Source organism: Selaginella moellendorffii, unplaced genomic scaffold (genome assembly GCF_000143415.4).
Source record: "Selaginella moellendorffii unplaced genomic scaffold, v1.0 SELMOscaffold_28, whole genome shotgun sequence".
Classification (NCBI taxonomy): Eukaryota; Viridiplantae; Streptophyta; class Lycopodiopsida; order Selaginellales; family Selaginellaceae; genus Selaginella; species Selaginella moellendorffii.
The window spans coordinates 1,301,384-1,317,597 of NW_003314289.1; the positions used below are offsets into that span (position 1 = coordinate 1,301,384).

The window sequence follows — 16,214 nt, forward strand, 5'->3', positions numbered from 1 at the left end:
CTATAACGGCTAGAGAATATGCTTCAAACTACGAAAAACTTAACCAATGGTTTAGATTGTTTTATTTCGAGCCAACAAGAATTTATACCCAAGAACAAGATCAGAAGTTGCATCTATCCTCGCTCCCATCGTACAAATCGTCGTGGATCTCGTCCTCGAAACCATCATCTTGCCGATGATGCTCATAATAATCTCTCGACGAATCCTCCTCCTCTCCCTGCTCACACGGATCGTTCCGAGCAGCGATCTTCTCACCTTCCTTGTGCTCACCTGGAGTACTGCTCTCTTCGTATCGCTCTTCTTCTTGCTCGAGCGCAGCATCGTCACGATGATCTTCTTCTCTCCACGAATCCTCAGCGTAAAGCTCCTCTCCCTGTCCTTGTTGGTCACAGCCACCGCTCTCGGCGGCGAGCTCCTCGTCCTCGTCCTCGTCCTCGTCCTCGTCCTCATCGATGGCCTCCATTGGAGTGTGGTTCTTGTATTGTGCAAGCTCTTGCTCGAGGGCGGCAGCGTCTTGCTCGGCCTCCATGGCTGCGGCTGCCGTGTCCGGATCCACGTCCGTGAACTGGAACTTCACTCTCTCTGCCATGACGCACATCGGACAGGGCGCAGCTCTCTGTAGCCGGGACTCCAAAAGCCTCTGCTGCAAAGTTGCCATCTCCGTGGCGTGTCGCCGCTTGAGTTTCTCCATCTCCCTGTACATTCTATCTGCGTCTTGCTCCGCCAGTGCCGCAGCGTCCTAAACCAAACAACAAAAAAGGTTTGTCAGCTGGCAAACAATCGAAAGAGCTTTCAGGCTTACGTTCGCGATGGCGGCAGCCTCCTCCGCTTCTTTCAAACGGACAAGCAGTTCCCCAGCAGCTTGTACGGCCTCGGCGGTGTCACGCAGCTGCGACTGGAGGAACTCAATCTCCTCGTTCGCGGCCTCTCGCTCCTGCTCACGCTCGAGATTCAACGCGACGATCTGAGCTGCCTGCGACTCGAGCCACTTCAGCTGTGACGAGCTTGCCCCTGCTCGCATGGCCATCTGCCTCACGTCCGTTACTCCCTCGCGGATCCTCCGTTGCTTTGCTACGAGCGCTACATGCTTCTCTTGGAGCTCTGCATACTGCTCCAGCAGCCGGGCATGACCTGTCATTGCTACTTCCAATGCATCCTGCAGCTCCTCGACTTCACGACGTCGTGCTTGATTGTCATCCGCCTTGTCCGGATCTCTCTGTTGCGCCAATGCAAAGTACTCTGGCATCTGCTCGTCATGCTTTTCGGGAGTCGCGTTGTGATCGTTTTCTCTGCTGTCGTTGACAGTGTTTTCTTTGATGCTCTCGACAGAATTTTCTCTGCCCTCGACAGCATTCTCGTCAATCTCCATTTCTTCATCCGAATCCGAATCCACCGTTGCTGGCACCGTCATTGGAAGCGCTAGACTTAGTCTCAAGAGGTTGTAGCTCCTACGGGCGTTGCATGCGCTGGAATAAGGACCGTCAACTCCTTGTTGCTTTTCCTTGGATTTCATGCGCTTTAACTCATCCTGTGGCAGCCAGAGGCAAAACGTTCGGAAGCTAAGTCAGCTAGGATTAAGTATCATTACCTTAAGTTGACGTATTTGCTCCCTCAGCAAGTTAGAGTCGGAGGTAGTTTCCTCGTTGACAACCGCCTTGTTCTGTATAGCCTTCGCTCGTTGAGCAAATCTCAAGGTACTAGTTGACTCGCTTTTGCAGCTGCATCACGGAAGAAAAGATCATCCACAAAGAACGATTCATACAGGAAATTTACCTGTCGGCTGGGGATACTGCACATATCATTGCCAGTTTGGCATTGCCACCAAGGGACTCTTGCAAGAGAAATGTAAGCCGGGAGTCCCGATATGGTACATGGCGTTGCTTTCCTGATTGAGCAATTTCTGCCAGTATGTTGATCACGTTTCTGTACAAAATGTCAGTTTATGCACCAGCGACTTAAAACTACATACCCAAGCTGTGAGAGAGATCTGTTTATGTTGCCAGCTTCTTTCAAACGTTCACCTGCAGCACCACTTTGTTTTTGTCTCTCCGATCCAGCAAGATCCACCAAATTAATGCGGCTTCTTCGAACGCTGCTCATACCGTCCGCCAACGTCTGCTCCAAACCATGATTATTAGTGAGAAATCTTTACTATGCACTCACCTTGTACCGGCATTCTAGCACACAAGTGAATACGGTGTGTGACCGAGAGCTTTCCGTGTTCAGAGAAGTTGCACCTATTCTACGGTTTCCTAGCCCTTTAAGAAGAAGCCGGGAGACATCATCCATGTTCGACACGTATTCCTCGGTAAGGTTGTCAACATAGACGCCAGTTTTTACATCTTCCCGAACCTGTATGGCACAAATAAACTTCGTGGCAAATTCAAAGTCGTGTTACCTGAAGGTTTTTGTGCCTAGGCTCCAAGAGGTCAGCAATTTGTTCGTTGTAAATCTGCAACAAGATGTTAGGAGACATGCATTCGTTGTAGATGAAATTTTACCTCGAGAAAGGAGCAGCGGCACTGAAAAAACAGCTGCTTCTCTGCATTTTTTGTCTCCTCCTGTGAAAGAGAGAGTCCTGTCAGATAAAAAATAAGAAGTCCGCGAGAAAGAAACCATACCTCTTTTATTCGCGAAAACAATGTCTCAAACACCCGTGGCGTCACTCCCCTCTCGGCGCTAGGAGGCTTTCCACTTGTGGGATCATGGACAACACCCCACATCGTGTATGTTTTTCCACTCCCTGTCTGCAAGGAAGAAGATGTTTCAATACAATGTCACATGCATGCGAGGTAAATACCTGTCCATAAGCAAAAATCGAACTGTTAAATCCAGCCAAACAATTTTCCACCATTGGCAATCCAACCAGCTTAAACATCTCCTCCTGCAAACGGAGATCAAAGCTTTAGCAAATAAAACTAAAATCATCCATTCACATATACCTGAGTAGAATCCTCATCAGCAACAGCATCGAAAGTGTAATGCTGGTCGCAAATCGAGAGAGAGTTCGTGGATGCCTTGCTGATAATAGCGCTAGATTGCTCCAGCAGCTCCTTCTTGTTGAATGGCCTCACTCTAACGAGAACCTGGCATAACGCAACAAAAAGAGGCGATGTAAAAACCTCTGGAATTTCTTACACTGACCAGCTTACCGAGACTCCAGTGTCGCTGGATTTCTCGCTGTCCGCCGGTTGCTCGGAATTCTGCTGCTCCCACAGTAGCTTCCGCTTTGGAATTTTGCTCGCGGACGAAGGGGGCCGCGGCGGAAGCCCGGGGCTGGAATGCAATGGCGTCGTCCCGGCGCTGAAATTCCCCTTGACTGCTGCCTTGACGCCGGATTTGCAATGCAGGGGAGAATCACCGCAGAGATTACTCCCTCCCCGCCCGGGCGTCGTGTTTGGGGGCACATTCTCAGCATTCCTCTTGATCTTGTGCTTGACCGGCGAGCTTCTTGCTTGAAACGCCATCGAAATCTATACGATCGATCGGCCGCTGGATCCTCTCTCGGAATCTCTACAAATCTACCAGGCGCCCCCTCCCATACCTAGAAGATCCTCCCACGCGCTCGGCAAAACCCTAAAGAAGCACACCCAGAGAGAAAAAACACTGCCCCTCTCAAAAACGCCTAGTGACCGTTGAAGGCCATGTCAGATATCCACATGGCAACCAGCATATTCCGACAGCCTAAACATCTTGGTTAATTAAAACTCAAGAGCCCTAAAACAGGTTACCTTTAACATAAGAACCCTAAAACCGGTTAAAAATGAAGAACCCTAAAATCTTATTAACTTCCAAAAGTTGATGTTATTCTTTCGCAAAGTTTTCTTAGCCATTTTTGCTAGTAGCTTCTTCCTCGTCCAGTAGGATCTGCTTACACGCCTCGTAGCACATGAAAGAAATCCCGGCGGCGGGAACGAGCTTGATGCAGCTCGCACCGATTCCACGGTAGAGTCCGGCGACGCCTTGCTTCTCCACGATCCCGCTCAAGGCATGGAAGAGATGGCGATAGACCTGTCGCCCATTTAGAGCTCCCACTTGCATTTGCTTCCTCGCCACCTCCAGGGGATACGTAGCGCTGCTCGAGATCACTCCGGCGGCGGAGCCGATCAAGAGCGTTGCCAGATGCCCCACTCGATCCTCCTTTGCCAACCTCCGGTAGCCTTTCTTGAGAGATTCGTAGGCCAGGTAGTTTATCCCGCAGTAAGGGATGATGCCAATGACGCTGGGAACCAGGCCGCGGTAGAGCTCCAGCGGCCCTTCGTCCTGGACGATCTTCAGGAAGGCGTGCAAGAGATTGTCGTAGACGCCCCTCTGCGAAGGATTGGCGAGCTCTTTTAATCCATTCCATCGACAAGATGAGAAGAGAACTGTGCTGGTACCTGGACTGTGAGTCGCGTTTTCAAGAGCTCCAGGGGGTAAGTTAGGACTGTGGAGCACACTCCGGCGGCAGCACCAGCGATTGTGGGAACTGGAAGTGGAAAGGAGATCCTCGGGGCTTCTCCTTCTTTCGGTTGCAAGACCTTCTTCACAGTGTCGTAAGCAAACAACTGCGAAGGAAAACCAAACCAGTGAGCCTTCAAAGTCGCAAGAAAATGTTATCTAAGTTTCAGTCACAATCCTCGAACTAACTCTACCTTATCTCAGTTTCAACTCTAAAGCAAACCAACGAGCTAAAGTTCACTCACAGTCAAACTATCCATCCAGCTCGATCGGAAAACAATAGAAAAACTCTCCATCTAGCTCTTCATGAGAAGGACTAAAAGAAAAAACTGAACCTCGATAGCTTTTCTAGTTTATCTCAGTCCCAACTCTACACTGAAGCTAAAGTTCACTCACTCACAATCAGACTATCCATCTAGCTCAATCAAACAATGATCTCTCAAGAACTCTCCATCTAACTCTACACAAGAAGGACTCGAAGGAAAAACTGAAGAGAAGAAGCCTACCTCGATAGCTTTGCTAGGAGTGACGCGGATGACATTGATCCCGTTGCCTCGAAACAATCCTTGCCAGCCTTCGTGCTGCATGATATGGACGAACACAGCACCGACGGAGTTCCCAGCATTTCCAACCATCAAATGCGTCCGGATCGTCTCAAGTGGTGCCACAGCAGTTCGAGACACTGCTCCTGCAAACGCACCACTGAGCAACCGTCTCAAAGATGGATTCTTAACCTTCACCTTCTTGAGTCTAAAGAGCTCCTGCCACCAAAGAAAAAAAACCTTCCCCCCCTCTTCCTCCCTCCTTTTCCCTGCTACCTTCTCACTGTCCTCTCCTATCATCAATTCCTCCTTCAAATCCTCGATCGGCGGCCACAGCGCTTGCTGGAGGCTCGAGGCCCGATTCTTCGGCCACGTCGCCTCTATGAGCTTGTGCTGCTCCGAGCAGATCAGCGCCGGCAGCGCCGCGATCGAGGAGCAATCGGCCAGGCTCTGGGACGCCTTCTTCACCGCTACCTGCATCGCATCGATGGATTGTGCCTTGAGCAATCCCCTCGACATTTCTATCGCTGCTAATCGCTCAATCGATCAATCGTCCCCCCTCCTCACCTAAGAGTCAACGAAATCCCGCTACTAATCTGGACTAGAAACCCTGCCCGGACTGTAGACGCATTCTTTTCTCCGCTGTTCGTCCAGATTATCGCCGCCGCGAATGCGATGGAAGAAGAAGAAGAACTAACCGGATGAGAGCTCGGAGCCCAGCACTCGAGCACCACGAAAGCATCGCCCCAGCGCCATGAAATTAGGGCTCTGGGACCCGGCGGATATAAAGCAGCTACTCACACAGCCTCACATTAACACTTGGTAAGCCACGTGGCAGAATATACACCATATCTCGTCTTATTCAAAGAATCTGGCGTTTAGGGGTTAGGGTTTAGGTTTTGAGCTTTTCACTTTTCTTTTGGTCTTTTGGCGCCCAGTCATAAGATCGCTTGTGGAATGGAAAATCCATTCATTCATTCATTTATATACTATTTACAAGGTCTGCCCCCCAAAAAACATGAAGACCGACCGATTCAAATATTCCGTGGTGATAAAAATGTGATCATAGAGCTTGATTTACAAATTACATGATTACACAAATACTCACCAATGTTAATAATAAGGGAGCATCGGTGTACCTGTGAGAAAGAGCCTCCTGAAAGCTGGCATTTGGTGACTTTCTCTAAAAGGACTTAGAAACAATAGGCTATAAAACATCCAGATTTCCAAAAAGGAAATGAATTTAAATCACTATATTATAAGTTTATTGTAGGTTAATATGTATATATAAAAAAATGAGTAATATTACTATAATTGATATAAGACTGAGTCAAGTTTATACGCTAAGAAGTCTCTATAGCTCGTTTCCACGATACAACCGATTTGCCGACACGTGTCATTATAAAAGCTATTGTATTGTAGGTTTTAAACAGGAGTGTCACTGACGAGAGGGATTTTGTGGCGATGGCAGAGGGAGCGAGCAAGAAGATGATGGCGGCTTTGCAGTACTCCAAGTACGGCGAAGGCGCCACTGGTCTCAAGGTATGATCAAGCTAAATGCCCCAAAATTCTTGGATGATCGAGCCCTGGAAATGTTGCAGCATGTGGAGATCCCAGTCCCGACGCCCAAGAAGGACGAAATTCTGGTCAAGATCGAAGCTGCAGCGATTAATCCCGTGGATTGGAAGCTCCAGAAGGGAATGCTCAAAGTCATCTATTCTATCAAATTTCCATACATACCTTGTAAGTATCCAGGCGTTTTTTCTTTGGAGCTGGAATTGAGATTCTTTTTTTCTCCTGGCTTTTTTTTTCTTTTTTGTCTTCTTGATCTCCACAGGCACTGATGTGAGTGGAGAAGTTGTGAGCGTTGGTCCTGGTGTCACTGGATTCTCACAGGGAGACAAAGTTATCTCTTGGCTCGATCTTAAGGTGATTTTCACTTTTTTTTTTCCTCTCTGGCTTGAGAGGTTTGTGACACTTAAAACTTTGGTGGTTTTCATAGCGCGGTGGAGGATTTGCACAGTATGCTGTAGCTGGAATAAAGTACACGGCCAAGAGGCCATCAGGAGTTTCGGCTGTCGAGGCTGCGGCTTTGCCAGTGGCTGGACTCACTGCATATCAAAGCCTTCGAGACTCCGGTGGATTGAAGTACGATGGATCTTACAAAGGAAACGTTCTCATCACTGCTGCCTCTGGTGGCGTGGGTACTTATGCTGTTCAAGTGAGTTATTCTTTTTCTTTCTTTGATCTTTCACTAATGGTTTCTTCTTATCAGCTAGCAAAGCTTGCCGGCGCTCACGTCACTGCAACCTGTGGTGCTCGAAACGTCGATCTCGTCAGGAGCTTGGGAGCGGACGAAGTTTTGGACTACAAGACACCAGAGGGTGCTGCGTTGAAGAGTCCATCGGGGAAGAAATATGACGTTGTTCTTCAGTGCGCAACTACGATGCCATGGTCCACTTTCCAGCCCGTGCTTTCTTCCAAAGGCAAAGTCATCGATCTAACCCCAAGCTTCGGAGTGATGCTCACCAGCGCCTTCAAGTTCCTGACAATGTCCAAGCAAAAGATGACCATCTTCGTGATGTCAGCAAACGCGAAAGATCTGGGAGAGCTGGCCGAGCTCGTGAACGAGAAGAAGGTGAAGTCGTTGATCGACTCGGAGTTCCCGCTGGACAAGGCCGAGGATGCTTGGGCGAAGAGCATCGAAAGCCATGCCACTGGAAAGATCGTTGTGACAAACAAGGACGAAGCTGCAAGCTACTGACCGGGTCTTCATAGCGGTTTGTTTGACGGATCAGTAGTCCATCTACTTGGGGAGGTATGTGAATAGTCAAGAAAGTTTGTATATCAGGTACTCGGCTTTTGTTTTTCAACGCGTTATTTTGTTTTATATTTTTCATGCTTTCGTGTAACTGTTTGTGCTTTGTTTTTTTTGGCAGAGTTTCGTCATGACGGTGGTGGCGCCGTGATTTCGATCTTTGAAGCTTAAGGATTTATTTCTTAAGCTTAAGAGCGATGATCTCCACCTGGCTACGTTTCGTCCTTTCACTGTCTCATCCAAAAGCACGGCACTGGTGCTCGAGAATTCTAGACTCATGAGTGAGCTCAGTCAGGGAAGAGGCAAATGGCCGGGGACGAAGATCGAAATCACGGCAGCTCCATTGTCAAGTCTCCCAACGAAACTCTCCAAATTCTCGCTTCAAAGTTCGACAGTCTCCACATGCTCTCGGCCACGGCAGGATTTCGGCTATGGATATGGAAGGACTCGATCCAAAACACTCTCCAGCAGCTCCAGCAGCTAGGCAAGAACAACACCTCCAAAGTCAGGCAAGCTTCATCTGAAAACTCTCTAGGAATCGCTGACAGTGAAAACTCGAGCATAAGTTATCTCCAGCAGCTAGGCAAGAACAGCACCTCCAAAGTCAGGCAAGCTCCATCTGAAAACTCTCTACGAATCTCTGACAGTGAAAACTCGAGCATAAGTTCTCTAGCAGCGAGCTCCTCAGGCCAGGAAATCCCGGACAGTGGCTGCCTCGTGATGCCGCCATTCTCGCCTTACTCGGCCACAGTTCCATGGCACACTGGAACCCGAGCTATTCTCTCGCAGATCTTTCCAAAGTATGGGAACTACTGCGGACCAAACTGGTCGAGCGGTCGACAAAAAGGATCACTGGTTTGGGACGTACCTCCGGTGGACTGGCTGGATTACTGCTGCTTCAAGCACGACGTTGGCTACGACAGCCATAGCCAGGAAGATCTCTACAAGGCCGACTTGGAGCTTTTGGAGTGTTTGCGAAGGATGCCGCGAGAGAGGCTAGGGCCACACAATCCGAGTGGATTTGTGCGGGAGTTCTATCGAAGCGTGTGCACTCTGGGTAAGAATGATTTTTTTTTCATCCTGAAGATAGAACCAAAAAAACTATGAATCTTTGTTTTGGAAATCAGGACTGGAGCGGTTTCTGATACCGTACAGAAGGACGATACTGAGGCAGCAGCGTAGAGTCAAGTGATCTCTAGGAAATGGACTTCTAGGATATTCCACGAACAGATTCAGCATATCCTTAGACCCTTATTTTTACTGTTAAGTGCACTCATTTGGTCCCTTTAATAATCATGGTGGACAATGTTTTCTTTTTTGTTATCTCTACCTTTACCTGATGAATACAATAATTTCTTTCAAACTATAATCAGGCATCTCAAACATCAGACAGAGCTCCATCAAAGAATTTGAGAATAGGGTATATATATAATTTGACAACAAGAGGTTAAGTTCGTCATCTCATCTCCTTTTTTTTCTCCATCTATCTGGACAGATTTGTACGGCAGTGGCGATAGACCAGACCAATCACCCGCTAAAAACCATGCAATCCCGAGAAACTGTGTCAAATCCTTCCCATCACTCGATCCAACAAGAAGAAAAAAAATTGTCAGAGAGATCTCAAGACTTCTAGAACATTCCAAGAAATGGATTCGGCATATCCTCTGAATTTTATAATATTTTTGCTTAAAAAGATTAAGAGCAGAATATTATATAGATATCCTGATTGGTAGACTATTCATAATCTATATATAAAAAAGACTCTCCAGCAGCACATCTAAAACTGTTTATGCTTGCAAATAAGTTTTACCACAAAGTTTGTATACTGTTTGAACAATGAACAGTAACTTTCTAAGTGTTATGTTTCACTCTCTCTACTAAGGCTTTATTCTGGCTATACACGTAATGGATCAAAGGAGTTACATCTCAAAGGTATATACTAATGGATAATTATTATTTACGAAACCATCCACGAATTTCTAACCATTTCCTGGCATTCCTAACCAAGAGATGTTATGAGCTATCAGCTTTCCAACTTGACACATCCAAGAACACAAGTTATGCTTTGAAATTTTGAGAAAGCACTAGTCAACTACATGGAGTGAGGAAAACTCAAAGGGGTGGCAAGTTTTGGAATTTAGTTGCCAAGAGAGGAAACCTGTCAACAGCCTAGCATTTGCTGGGCAATTTCTAGTGTAATATGATGTTCTAAAGTTCTAAATCTTTTTTCCAGACATCTCAAACATCGGAGTTCTATCAAAGAATTTGAGAATAGTGTATATATAATTTGACAACAATAAAACAAGAGGTAAGTTCGTCATCTCATCTCTCTGGACAGATTTGCACGGCGGTGGCGTTAGACCGGAGAGCACCACCTCGGACACACACTTCACTCCGCTAAAAACCACGCGATCCCCAGAAACTGTGTGTCAAATCCTCCCATCGCTCGATCCAAGAAGTAGGAAACAAAGAAAAAAATTATCCGAGAGATCTCACTGCTTGGTCGTGGCCTCCGCCGCCGCCGCCGCCGCCACCGCGGCAGTCCTCTTGCTTTTCTTCGAAGAACCGCCGCCACCACCATTACCTCCTCCGCCGCCGCCACCCCCGCCGCCGCCACTGGCGGACGATTTGGAGGACTTGGCCTTGGGCGGCTTGGAATCGTCGTCGCTGGCGGTGGCGGGAGTGGCGAAATTGGTGACGGCATTGGCGCCCCTCATGGATCGGTTGGCGTTGTCGTAGGCCTCGGCGGCCTCCTCGGCGGTGTCGAAGGTGCCCAGCCAGATCCGGCGCTTCTTCCATGGATCCCTAATCTCCGCCGCGAACTTACCCCATGGCCGCTTGCGAACGCCCCGGAAGTGGCACGACGAGGATTCGTTCTTGCTGCTATGGCTGCTGCTGCCACCTCCAACCCCGCCACCGCCAGCGCCCCCTTTGCTCTTCTTGCTCTCGCCATGATCCATGACTAGCTGCTACCACTACTGATCACACGCGATGCTAGCGCCCCTGCTGCGGCTCCCCCATGGCTCCTCATCAATCAAACGCTTGGCGGCGATCGTGGCGGCGGCGGCAGTGGAGAGGAGGAGGAAGAGGGCGGGCTCCGAGACTCGGCTCTCATCCAACGCTGCTTTGCCGCCGCCCTAGAATGCACCATGGAACATTCCGTTAGCGTTTCAAAAATAATATTCCGTCGTTCTATTAGCTTCCAAACCTTTAATCTTTTAAATGAGCATCATTTTCACTTACTGCCACGTGTGCCCTAAAACTAACAACTTCTGCCACGTGTGCCCTAAAACCATCCTGTTGCCACGTGCGCCCTAATTGCATCTATATACACACTCTTTTAGGGTTGTTTTGGAGGAGGGAGTGAAATGGGCCGACTAGCGGAAGAGGGCATCAAGCAGTTTGCCGTGAGCGCCTTTGGCGAGGCTACAAAGCCGGAGCTGCTGGGAGCCATCTGCCTCGGTCTTCGGATCCCGGCAACACTGAATCGGCGGTAAGTCTTTGGGTTCTTTGTTCTGCCATTTGAAATGGGAGCTGATTCTCCACCAGTGCAAATTTCTGGCCACGCGATTGCGTCGAGAGAACTTGAGCGCTCTCGTTCTCGCTGGCATGCCTCCCGACGAGCGAGCAGACGCTATTGACCAATTTGTGAGCTACGACGTCAATATTTTGGTCACAACGGGTGCTTGGCCACAGGATTTACCCGTGGAAAGTGTAAGCTCGCTCTTCCTTCCTTTTCCTTTCCCTTTCTTCTCTTCTCCTCTTGACTTACGTGGTTTCCCACCAGGCGGAAGTGGTCTACATGTACGACTTTCCCGAGAGCAGCGACTCCTACGTGAAGCAGATTGGGGAGTGCGACAAACCTGGCGTCCGACAGGTACTCTCTTTCCGAATTCTCTTCCAATCGGCTTCCAAATGGTTCTTGGGAACAGGCCTTGGTGATCACGTTTGTTCGAGATTTCCAAGACTCGTGGCGGGAGCGTCTCGAGGCCGAGTGCTGCACCCGTATTGAGCCTCTCCCTGAGCACATCACCGGCCTCTACCGCCGCTGCTTTCCTATTGTGGTGACCCCTGCGGCCTGGAACTCCATTCAAAAGCTGGCCAAAAAACACGGTTTGCTGTAAAGGGTAGCGTTGCAAATTGTTACGAAGAGCTTAAGTTGTAAGGCAAGGGACGATAAAATGCCTTTGCGACTTTGAAGAAGAGGAATTCTGCAATTTCAAACATCTGATTCACTTTTCAATCAAAATCCCTACCACCTTTACCACCTTTACACCCTACCACCTTTAGAGAGAAGGCTTAATTGGCCAAGGATAATATAAAAAACACATGTACTCGAGAAAAAGTTCTCATTATATCATATACAGCTCTTTGGTTCTACGTAAGCACCGCCTTCCGGGCTTCTTTTCGCAGCGCATTCGCCCGGATCAAGCTCCCGATCGTGTTCACCGCAAGCTTGATATCATCCAGTGGGTTGCCGGGCACCACCGTCTTGTAGAGATAGCTGTCGAAGGTCATCTTCTGGACGTACTCGTCGGCACAGAGCTCTACAAACGCCTCGCGAGCGGGATTGGATCGGTAGAAAACCTTCTGGAGGATGTCGAGGACCTTGTAAGTCGGCCAGTACTTGGTGTCCCACTTCTGGAGGTAGCTCCTCAGATCGGCCTCGTTGATCATGCGGACACCCTTCTCGGACCCCTCCACGATAGCCTCGGCGCACATCCTCCCAGACTTTGCCGCGAAGTAAATCCCCTCGCCCGAGCACTTGGTCACGTAGCCAGCCGCGTCTCCCACCAGCGCTACTCGGTCTCGGACTCTCCTCGGCCTCGGGTGCTCGGGTATCGGGTGAGCTTCCACCCGGATGATCTTCCCCCCGGCAATCTTATCTCTAGCTCTGTGCCTGGTCGCAACCTGATACTTCTTGATGGCTGGCTTGTTGATCACGGTCCCGGTTCCCACAGCGACGTGATCGCATTTTGGAAAGACCCAGCCGTAGAAATCCGGAGAAACGTCGTCGCCCACGTACATCTCGGCCAAGTTCTCGTAGTACACCATCTTGTCGTCGGGGATCTTGATCCTCTCCTGGAAGGCGATGGCGTAGTCGTAGTCGCCAGCGTCTATGTCCTTGGCGACACGGCTGTTCGCCCCGTCGGCTCCAATCACCGCGTCGACTTCCAAGGTTGCGGGAACTCCCACAGAGCTTCCTGGCTTGTAGAGATTGTAGTGGAGAACGTAGGGAGCGTTGGCGTCGCTGGGCATTTCCATCCGGAGGAACAGGCCATTGACGAGATTGGCCCCGAAAGAGGCGGCTCTCTCGCGGAGATAAGAATCCAGCACCTCCCTTCTCACCATCCCAATGTATTCGTTCTCGTTGAGGGTCTTCCCCACGTCCACTGCCACATTAGAGGGCGAGATCATCTTCATCTTGGTCACTTTCCTGTCGATGATGTCGAGTGGAAGATCGAATTCCCCCACCATGCACAGTGGAATCGCCCCTCCACACGGCTTAGCATTGTCCATCTTGCGCTCGATGAGGAAGGTCTCGATCCCGTTCTTGGCCAGGGTCTCGGCGGCGCATCCCCCGGCCGGCCCGCCCCCAATCACGGCTACGCGGAGCTTGCGATTCCCTAGCTTCTTGCTCCCTGCCGCCGCCAAGATCCGGAGCCCCGGACGGGAATTTCGCGTCAGCGATGGCGTCGACGCCGCCAGGAAGAGCTTCGATCTGCCGGAGAGGCATGCCGCCGAGGAGAGATGTGACGATCTCACGGAAATCTGGCAAGACTGCAGCCGATTACCTGCATTGCCCGCGCCCTGCTCAAGCGATTGCTCGCAGACCCGCCGCGCCGATGGCGTGCTGAGAATTCCTTGAAGCGCCGACGCCATAGCTCGAGCAAAGAGGGCAAAATACTATCCACGCATTTGTATCCGCACATCTAGGGCACACGCGTCACCATCCCGTTCGCAGCAACAAACCCGGGTACACGTGGCGGAATACCACTCGCAAGTCATGTGGGCCACGCGGCGAAATCCCAGTGGCCCAATTTGCAATCCCGTGCATGGAGGCAAAGCTTCACGGGATGGATTCCTCCCGCGTTGGCCGATTCCGCGACCCCGTTGGATGGAATATCCCCGTGCCTGACGGCGGCGGCGGGCCGCAAAGCAAGGTGTGGGATCCACGTGTCACTTTCATCAGTCACCAGACGGCGGCCAAGGCGGCGGCCGGCCTCGTGTACGTCCCAGCGAATATCCCGCTCTATCAATCCGGGTGATACTTCTTAGGGCTTTCTCTCTCGTATAGCCGACTCTAGAGCTCCGAGAGATCGTTTAAATGTGTATGGCGGCTGGGTAGATTGGATAGAACGAGGGCCTATTTTCCTCTTGTTCTAGGCGGAGGCGGCGGCTAGGCGGCGAGGGATCTCTCTCCCGATATATAGTCTAGGAAATCTTCCCTCCTCTTCCACTCTCTCGCGATCTTTCTTTGTTTCCCGGCGGAATTTGCAGCCGATCGATCGATCTCTTGGCTCCTCCTCCTCCACTCTCTCGCGATCTTTCTTTGTTTCCCGGCGAAATTTCGAGTCGATTGATCGATCTGTTCGCGTTCTTGTGAATATTTCGGGGCGGAAAATCTCCATCGGACGATCGACAATGGCACCTCCTCGTGCCGGCAGCAACGATCGATCATCGTCCCCGGGCGGCGGCGGCGGCGGCGCCGAGCAGCACTTTCGGGGCGTGCGGAAGCGGCCGTGGGGGCGCTACGCGGCGGAGATTAGGGATCCATGGAAGAAGACGCGGGTGTGGCTGGGGACGTTCGACACCGCGGAGCAAGCCGCCAGGGCCTACGACAAGGCCGCATTCTCGCTGCGCGGTGTCAAGGCCAAGACGAATTTCCCGTGCGTCGGCAGCGGCGATCCGCAAGAGGAGCGCCAGGATCGCCGCCAGGATCGCCGCCAGGAGGAGGAGGCGGCGGACGAGGAGCATCAGCGGCACCGACACAAGCGGCGGCAGATCGCCGGTGTGAAATCGCCGCCATCGCCGCCGTCCCCAGTGTCGGTCGTGGACGATTCTAGATCCCGCGCCGCCGTGGCGGCGGCGGCGGCGGTGGCGTCCAAGACGATCGTCACGTCTCTCAAGCACTACTTGCTCGCCGCCGCCCAGGACAATCGAGGTGGTCACAGCAGTGGCGGCGACTCCTCTTCCTCCAGCTCCGGATCGTCGAGCTCGGGCACGGAATCGACCGAGGAGGACGATCAAATCTCTTCCTGCCCCAAATGGAACAGTAGGCCCTTCTGGGATCTCAATTTGCATCCATGGGAGCAGCGAGTTCGTGCGTGAGCTCCGCCGAATTTTTTTTTTTTTTTTGTTCTTCCAGTTCCAGTTTTTCTTTTGCTTGTAAAAAAGGTAAAGCTAAATAGAAAAAACGGATATTCGTAAGGAATATAATGTGGGTTTAAACTGACCCGTTCATTTGAACGGCTGGGATCTGCCACGTAGCCCTGAAAACAGAGGCTAGAGCCCTAAAAGGCTGACGAGTTTTCCCATGCTTGGCCTCGCCTCTGGGTTGCTCTGGAGGCACAGCATTGACATCTGGATCATCCTCCTCGCTTCCATCTCCGGGACGCCTCGAATTCGCGGATCGATCCATCTCTCGATCGCCAATTTCTGGTCAGCGAGCTGGATCATCTCCTCTGGATTGCTTTGGAGCTCCCTCCCAGATGTGATCTCCAGCACAAGAAACCCAAAACCCAGAACATCCATCTTGTCAGTGACACCCTCACAATCCTGTTTGGATATAATCTCCAAATCCTCCTGCGATCCAGTTCCAGAGATGGATTTCTTGCTCCTCCTGATCTTGCAAGAGTGGAATCCAGCCAGCTTTGGAGTGTAATCCTCTGCCACCCACACATTCTCCAGCCTCACACCCAGATGCAAGACCTGGAATCCCAGGACATTCCTGGCATCATGGAGATGATCTAGTGCCAGTGCCAGGCCCTTGATGATCTTCACTCTTTGCTTCCATCCCAAACTCCCATCCAAAACCATGCCTTTGAGGCAGCCTCTCTTCTCCAGTGGCATGACAAGAGCATGCAAGAATGGGCTTGTGCAAAATCCCAGAAGCCTCACAATGTTTGGGTGTGGAGACCACAGTGCTGTCATCCTATCCTTGAAATCGCCCTTGCCACACTCCACAAGAACCTCGCTCCTCCCAAGAACACCCTTGTACACCACAAGCTCTATAAGATCATTTGATCCATCGCTGGAGCTTGGAACTCTCATCCTGGTGACCACCTTGTGGAAGCAGCCTGTGATGAGCTCAATTCCCTTGGGATCAAACTCCATGGGCTGTTCCAATCTGCTCAGCCTTGCTCCCATGGAGGAGGTTTGCGAATCAAGCAAAGCACAGATGGTGGATTGAT

The 16,214-nt window shown here is 50.7% G+C and overlaps 8 protein-coding genes across 8 annotated transcripts; 3 read left to right on the plus strand and 5 right to left on the minus strand.

Annotated features, from left to right (window-relative positions):
• Positions 1-29: 29 nt before the first annotated feature.
• LOC9630406 (kinesin-like protein KIN-12A) lies at positions 30-3,597 on the minus strand. The gene is made up of 12 exons (XM_002975713.2): positions 3,153-3,597; positions 2,943-3,086; positions 2,801-2,884; positions 2,622-2,747; positions 2,502-2,561; positions 2,399-2,452; positions 2,164-2,352; positions 1,970-2,115; positions 1,774-1,923; positions 1,589-1,718; positions 803-1,528; positions 30-739 (listed from the first exon to the last, which is right to left on the minus strand). Exons 1-12 carry the CDS (start codon positions 3,465-3,467, stop codon positions 101-103), a joined length of 2,763 nt encoding a protein of 920 aa, XP_002975759.1. The 5' UTR covers positions 3,468-3,597; the 3' UTR covers positions 30-100.
• Positions 3,598-3,760: 163 nt separating this feature from the next.
• Positions 3,761-5,755, minus strand: LOC9645306 (adenine nucleotide transporter BT1, chloroplastic/mitochondrial). The gene is made up of 3 exons (XM_002975714.2): positions 4,947-5,755; positions 4,380-4,547; positions 3,761-4,311 (listed from the first exon to the last, which is right to left on the minus strand). Exons 1-3 carry the CDS (start codon positions 5,499-5,501, stop codon positions 3,826-3,828), a joined length of 1,209 nt encoding a protein of 402 aa, XP_002975760.2. The 5' UTR covers positions 5,502-5,755; the 3' UTR covers positions 3,761-3,825.
• Positions 5,756-6,388: 633 nt separating this feature from the next.
• Positions 6,389-9,119, plus strand: LOC9645307 (chloroplast envelope quinone oxidoreductase homolog). The gene is made up of 6 exons (XM_002975536.2): positions 6,389-6,524; positions 6,584-6,725; positions 6,820-6,911; positions 6,985-7,203; positions 7,258-8,857; positions 8,928-9,119. The coding sequence occupies exons 1-5, from the start codon at positions 6,447-6,449 to the stop codon at positions 7,744-7,746; spliced, it is 1,020 nt and encodes a 339-aa protein (XP_002975582.2). The 5' UTR covers positions 6,389-6,446; the 3' UTR covers positions 7,747-8,857; positions 8,928-9,119.
• A 932-nt stretch (positions 9,120-10,051) lies between these two features.
• On the minus strand, positions 10,052-10,980 carry LOC9630408 (ethylene-responsive transcription factor ERF098). The gene has a single exon (XM_024680539.1). It carries the CDS (start codon positions 10,758-10,760, stop codon positions 10,293-10,295), a length of 468 nt encoding a protein of 155 aa, XP_024536307.1. The 5' UTR covers positions 10,761-10,980; the 3' UTR covers positions 10,052-10,292.
• Positions 10,981-11,270: 290 nt separating this feature from the next.
• LOC9645308 (ATP-dependent RNA helicase WM6) lies at positions 11,271-12,019 on the plus strand. The gene is made up of 4 exons (XM_002975538.2): positions 11,271-11,293; positions 11,350-11,514; positions 11,588-11,677; positions 11,733-12,019. Exons 2-4 carry the CDS (start codon positions 11,410-11,412, stop codon positions 11,922-11,924), a joined length of 387 nt encoding a protein of 128 aa, XP_002975584.1. The 5' UTR covers positions 11,271-11,293; positions 11,350-11,409; the 3' UTR covers positions 11,925-12,019.
• A 74-nt stretch (positions 12,020-12,093) lies between these two features.
• On the minus strand, positions 12,094-13,722 carry LOC9630409 (geranylgeranyl diphosphate reductase, chloroplastic). Its single transcript, XM_002975716.2, has one exon. It carries the CDS (start codon positions 13,681-13,683, stop codon positions 12,178-12,180), a length of 1,506 nt encoding a protein of 501 aa, XP_002975762.1. The 5' UTR covers positions 13,684-13,722; the 3' UTR covers positions 12,094-12,177.
• Positions 13,723-14,081: 359 nt separating this feature from the next.
• LOC112348273 (ethylene-responsive transcription factor 9-like) lies at positions 14,082-15,235 on the plus strand. The gene has a single exon (XM_024680470.1). The coding sequence runs from the start codon at positions 14,446-14,448 to the stop codon at positions 15,130-15,132; it is 687 nt and encodes a 228-aa protein (XP_024536238.1). The 5' UTR covers positions 14,082-14,445; the 3' UTR covers positions 15,133-15,235.
• A 71-nt stretch (positions 15,236-15,306) lies between these two features.
• On the minus strand, positions 15,307-16,170 carry LOC9630410 (probable leucine-rich repeat receptor-like protein kinase At1g35710). The gene has a single exon (XM_002975717.1). The coding sequence runs from the start codon at positions 16,168-16,170 to the stop codon at positions 15,307-15,309; it is 864 nt and encodes a 287-aa protein (XP_002975763.1).
• Between the last annotated feature and the right edge of the window lie 44 nt (positions 16,171-16,214).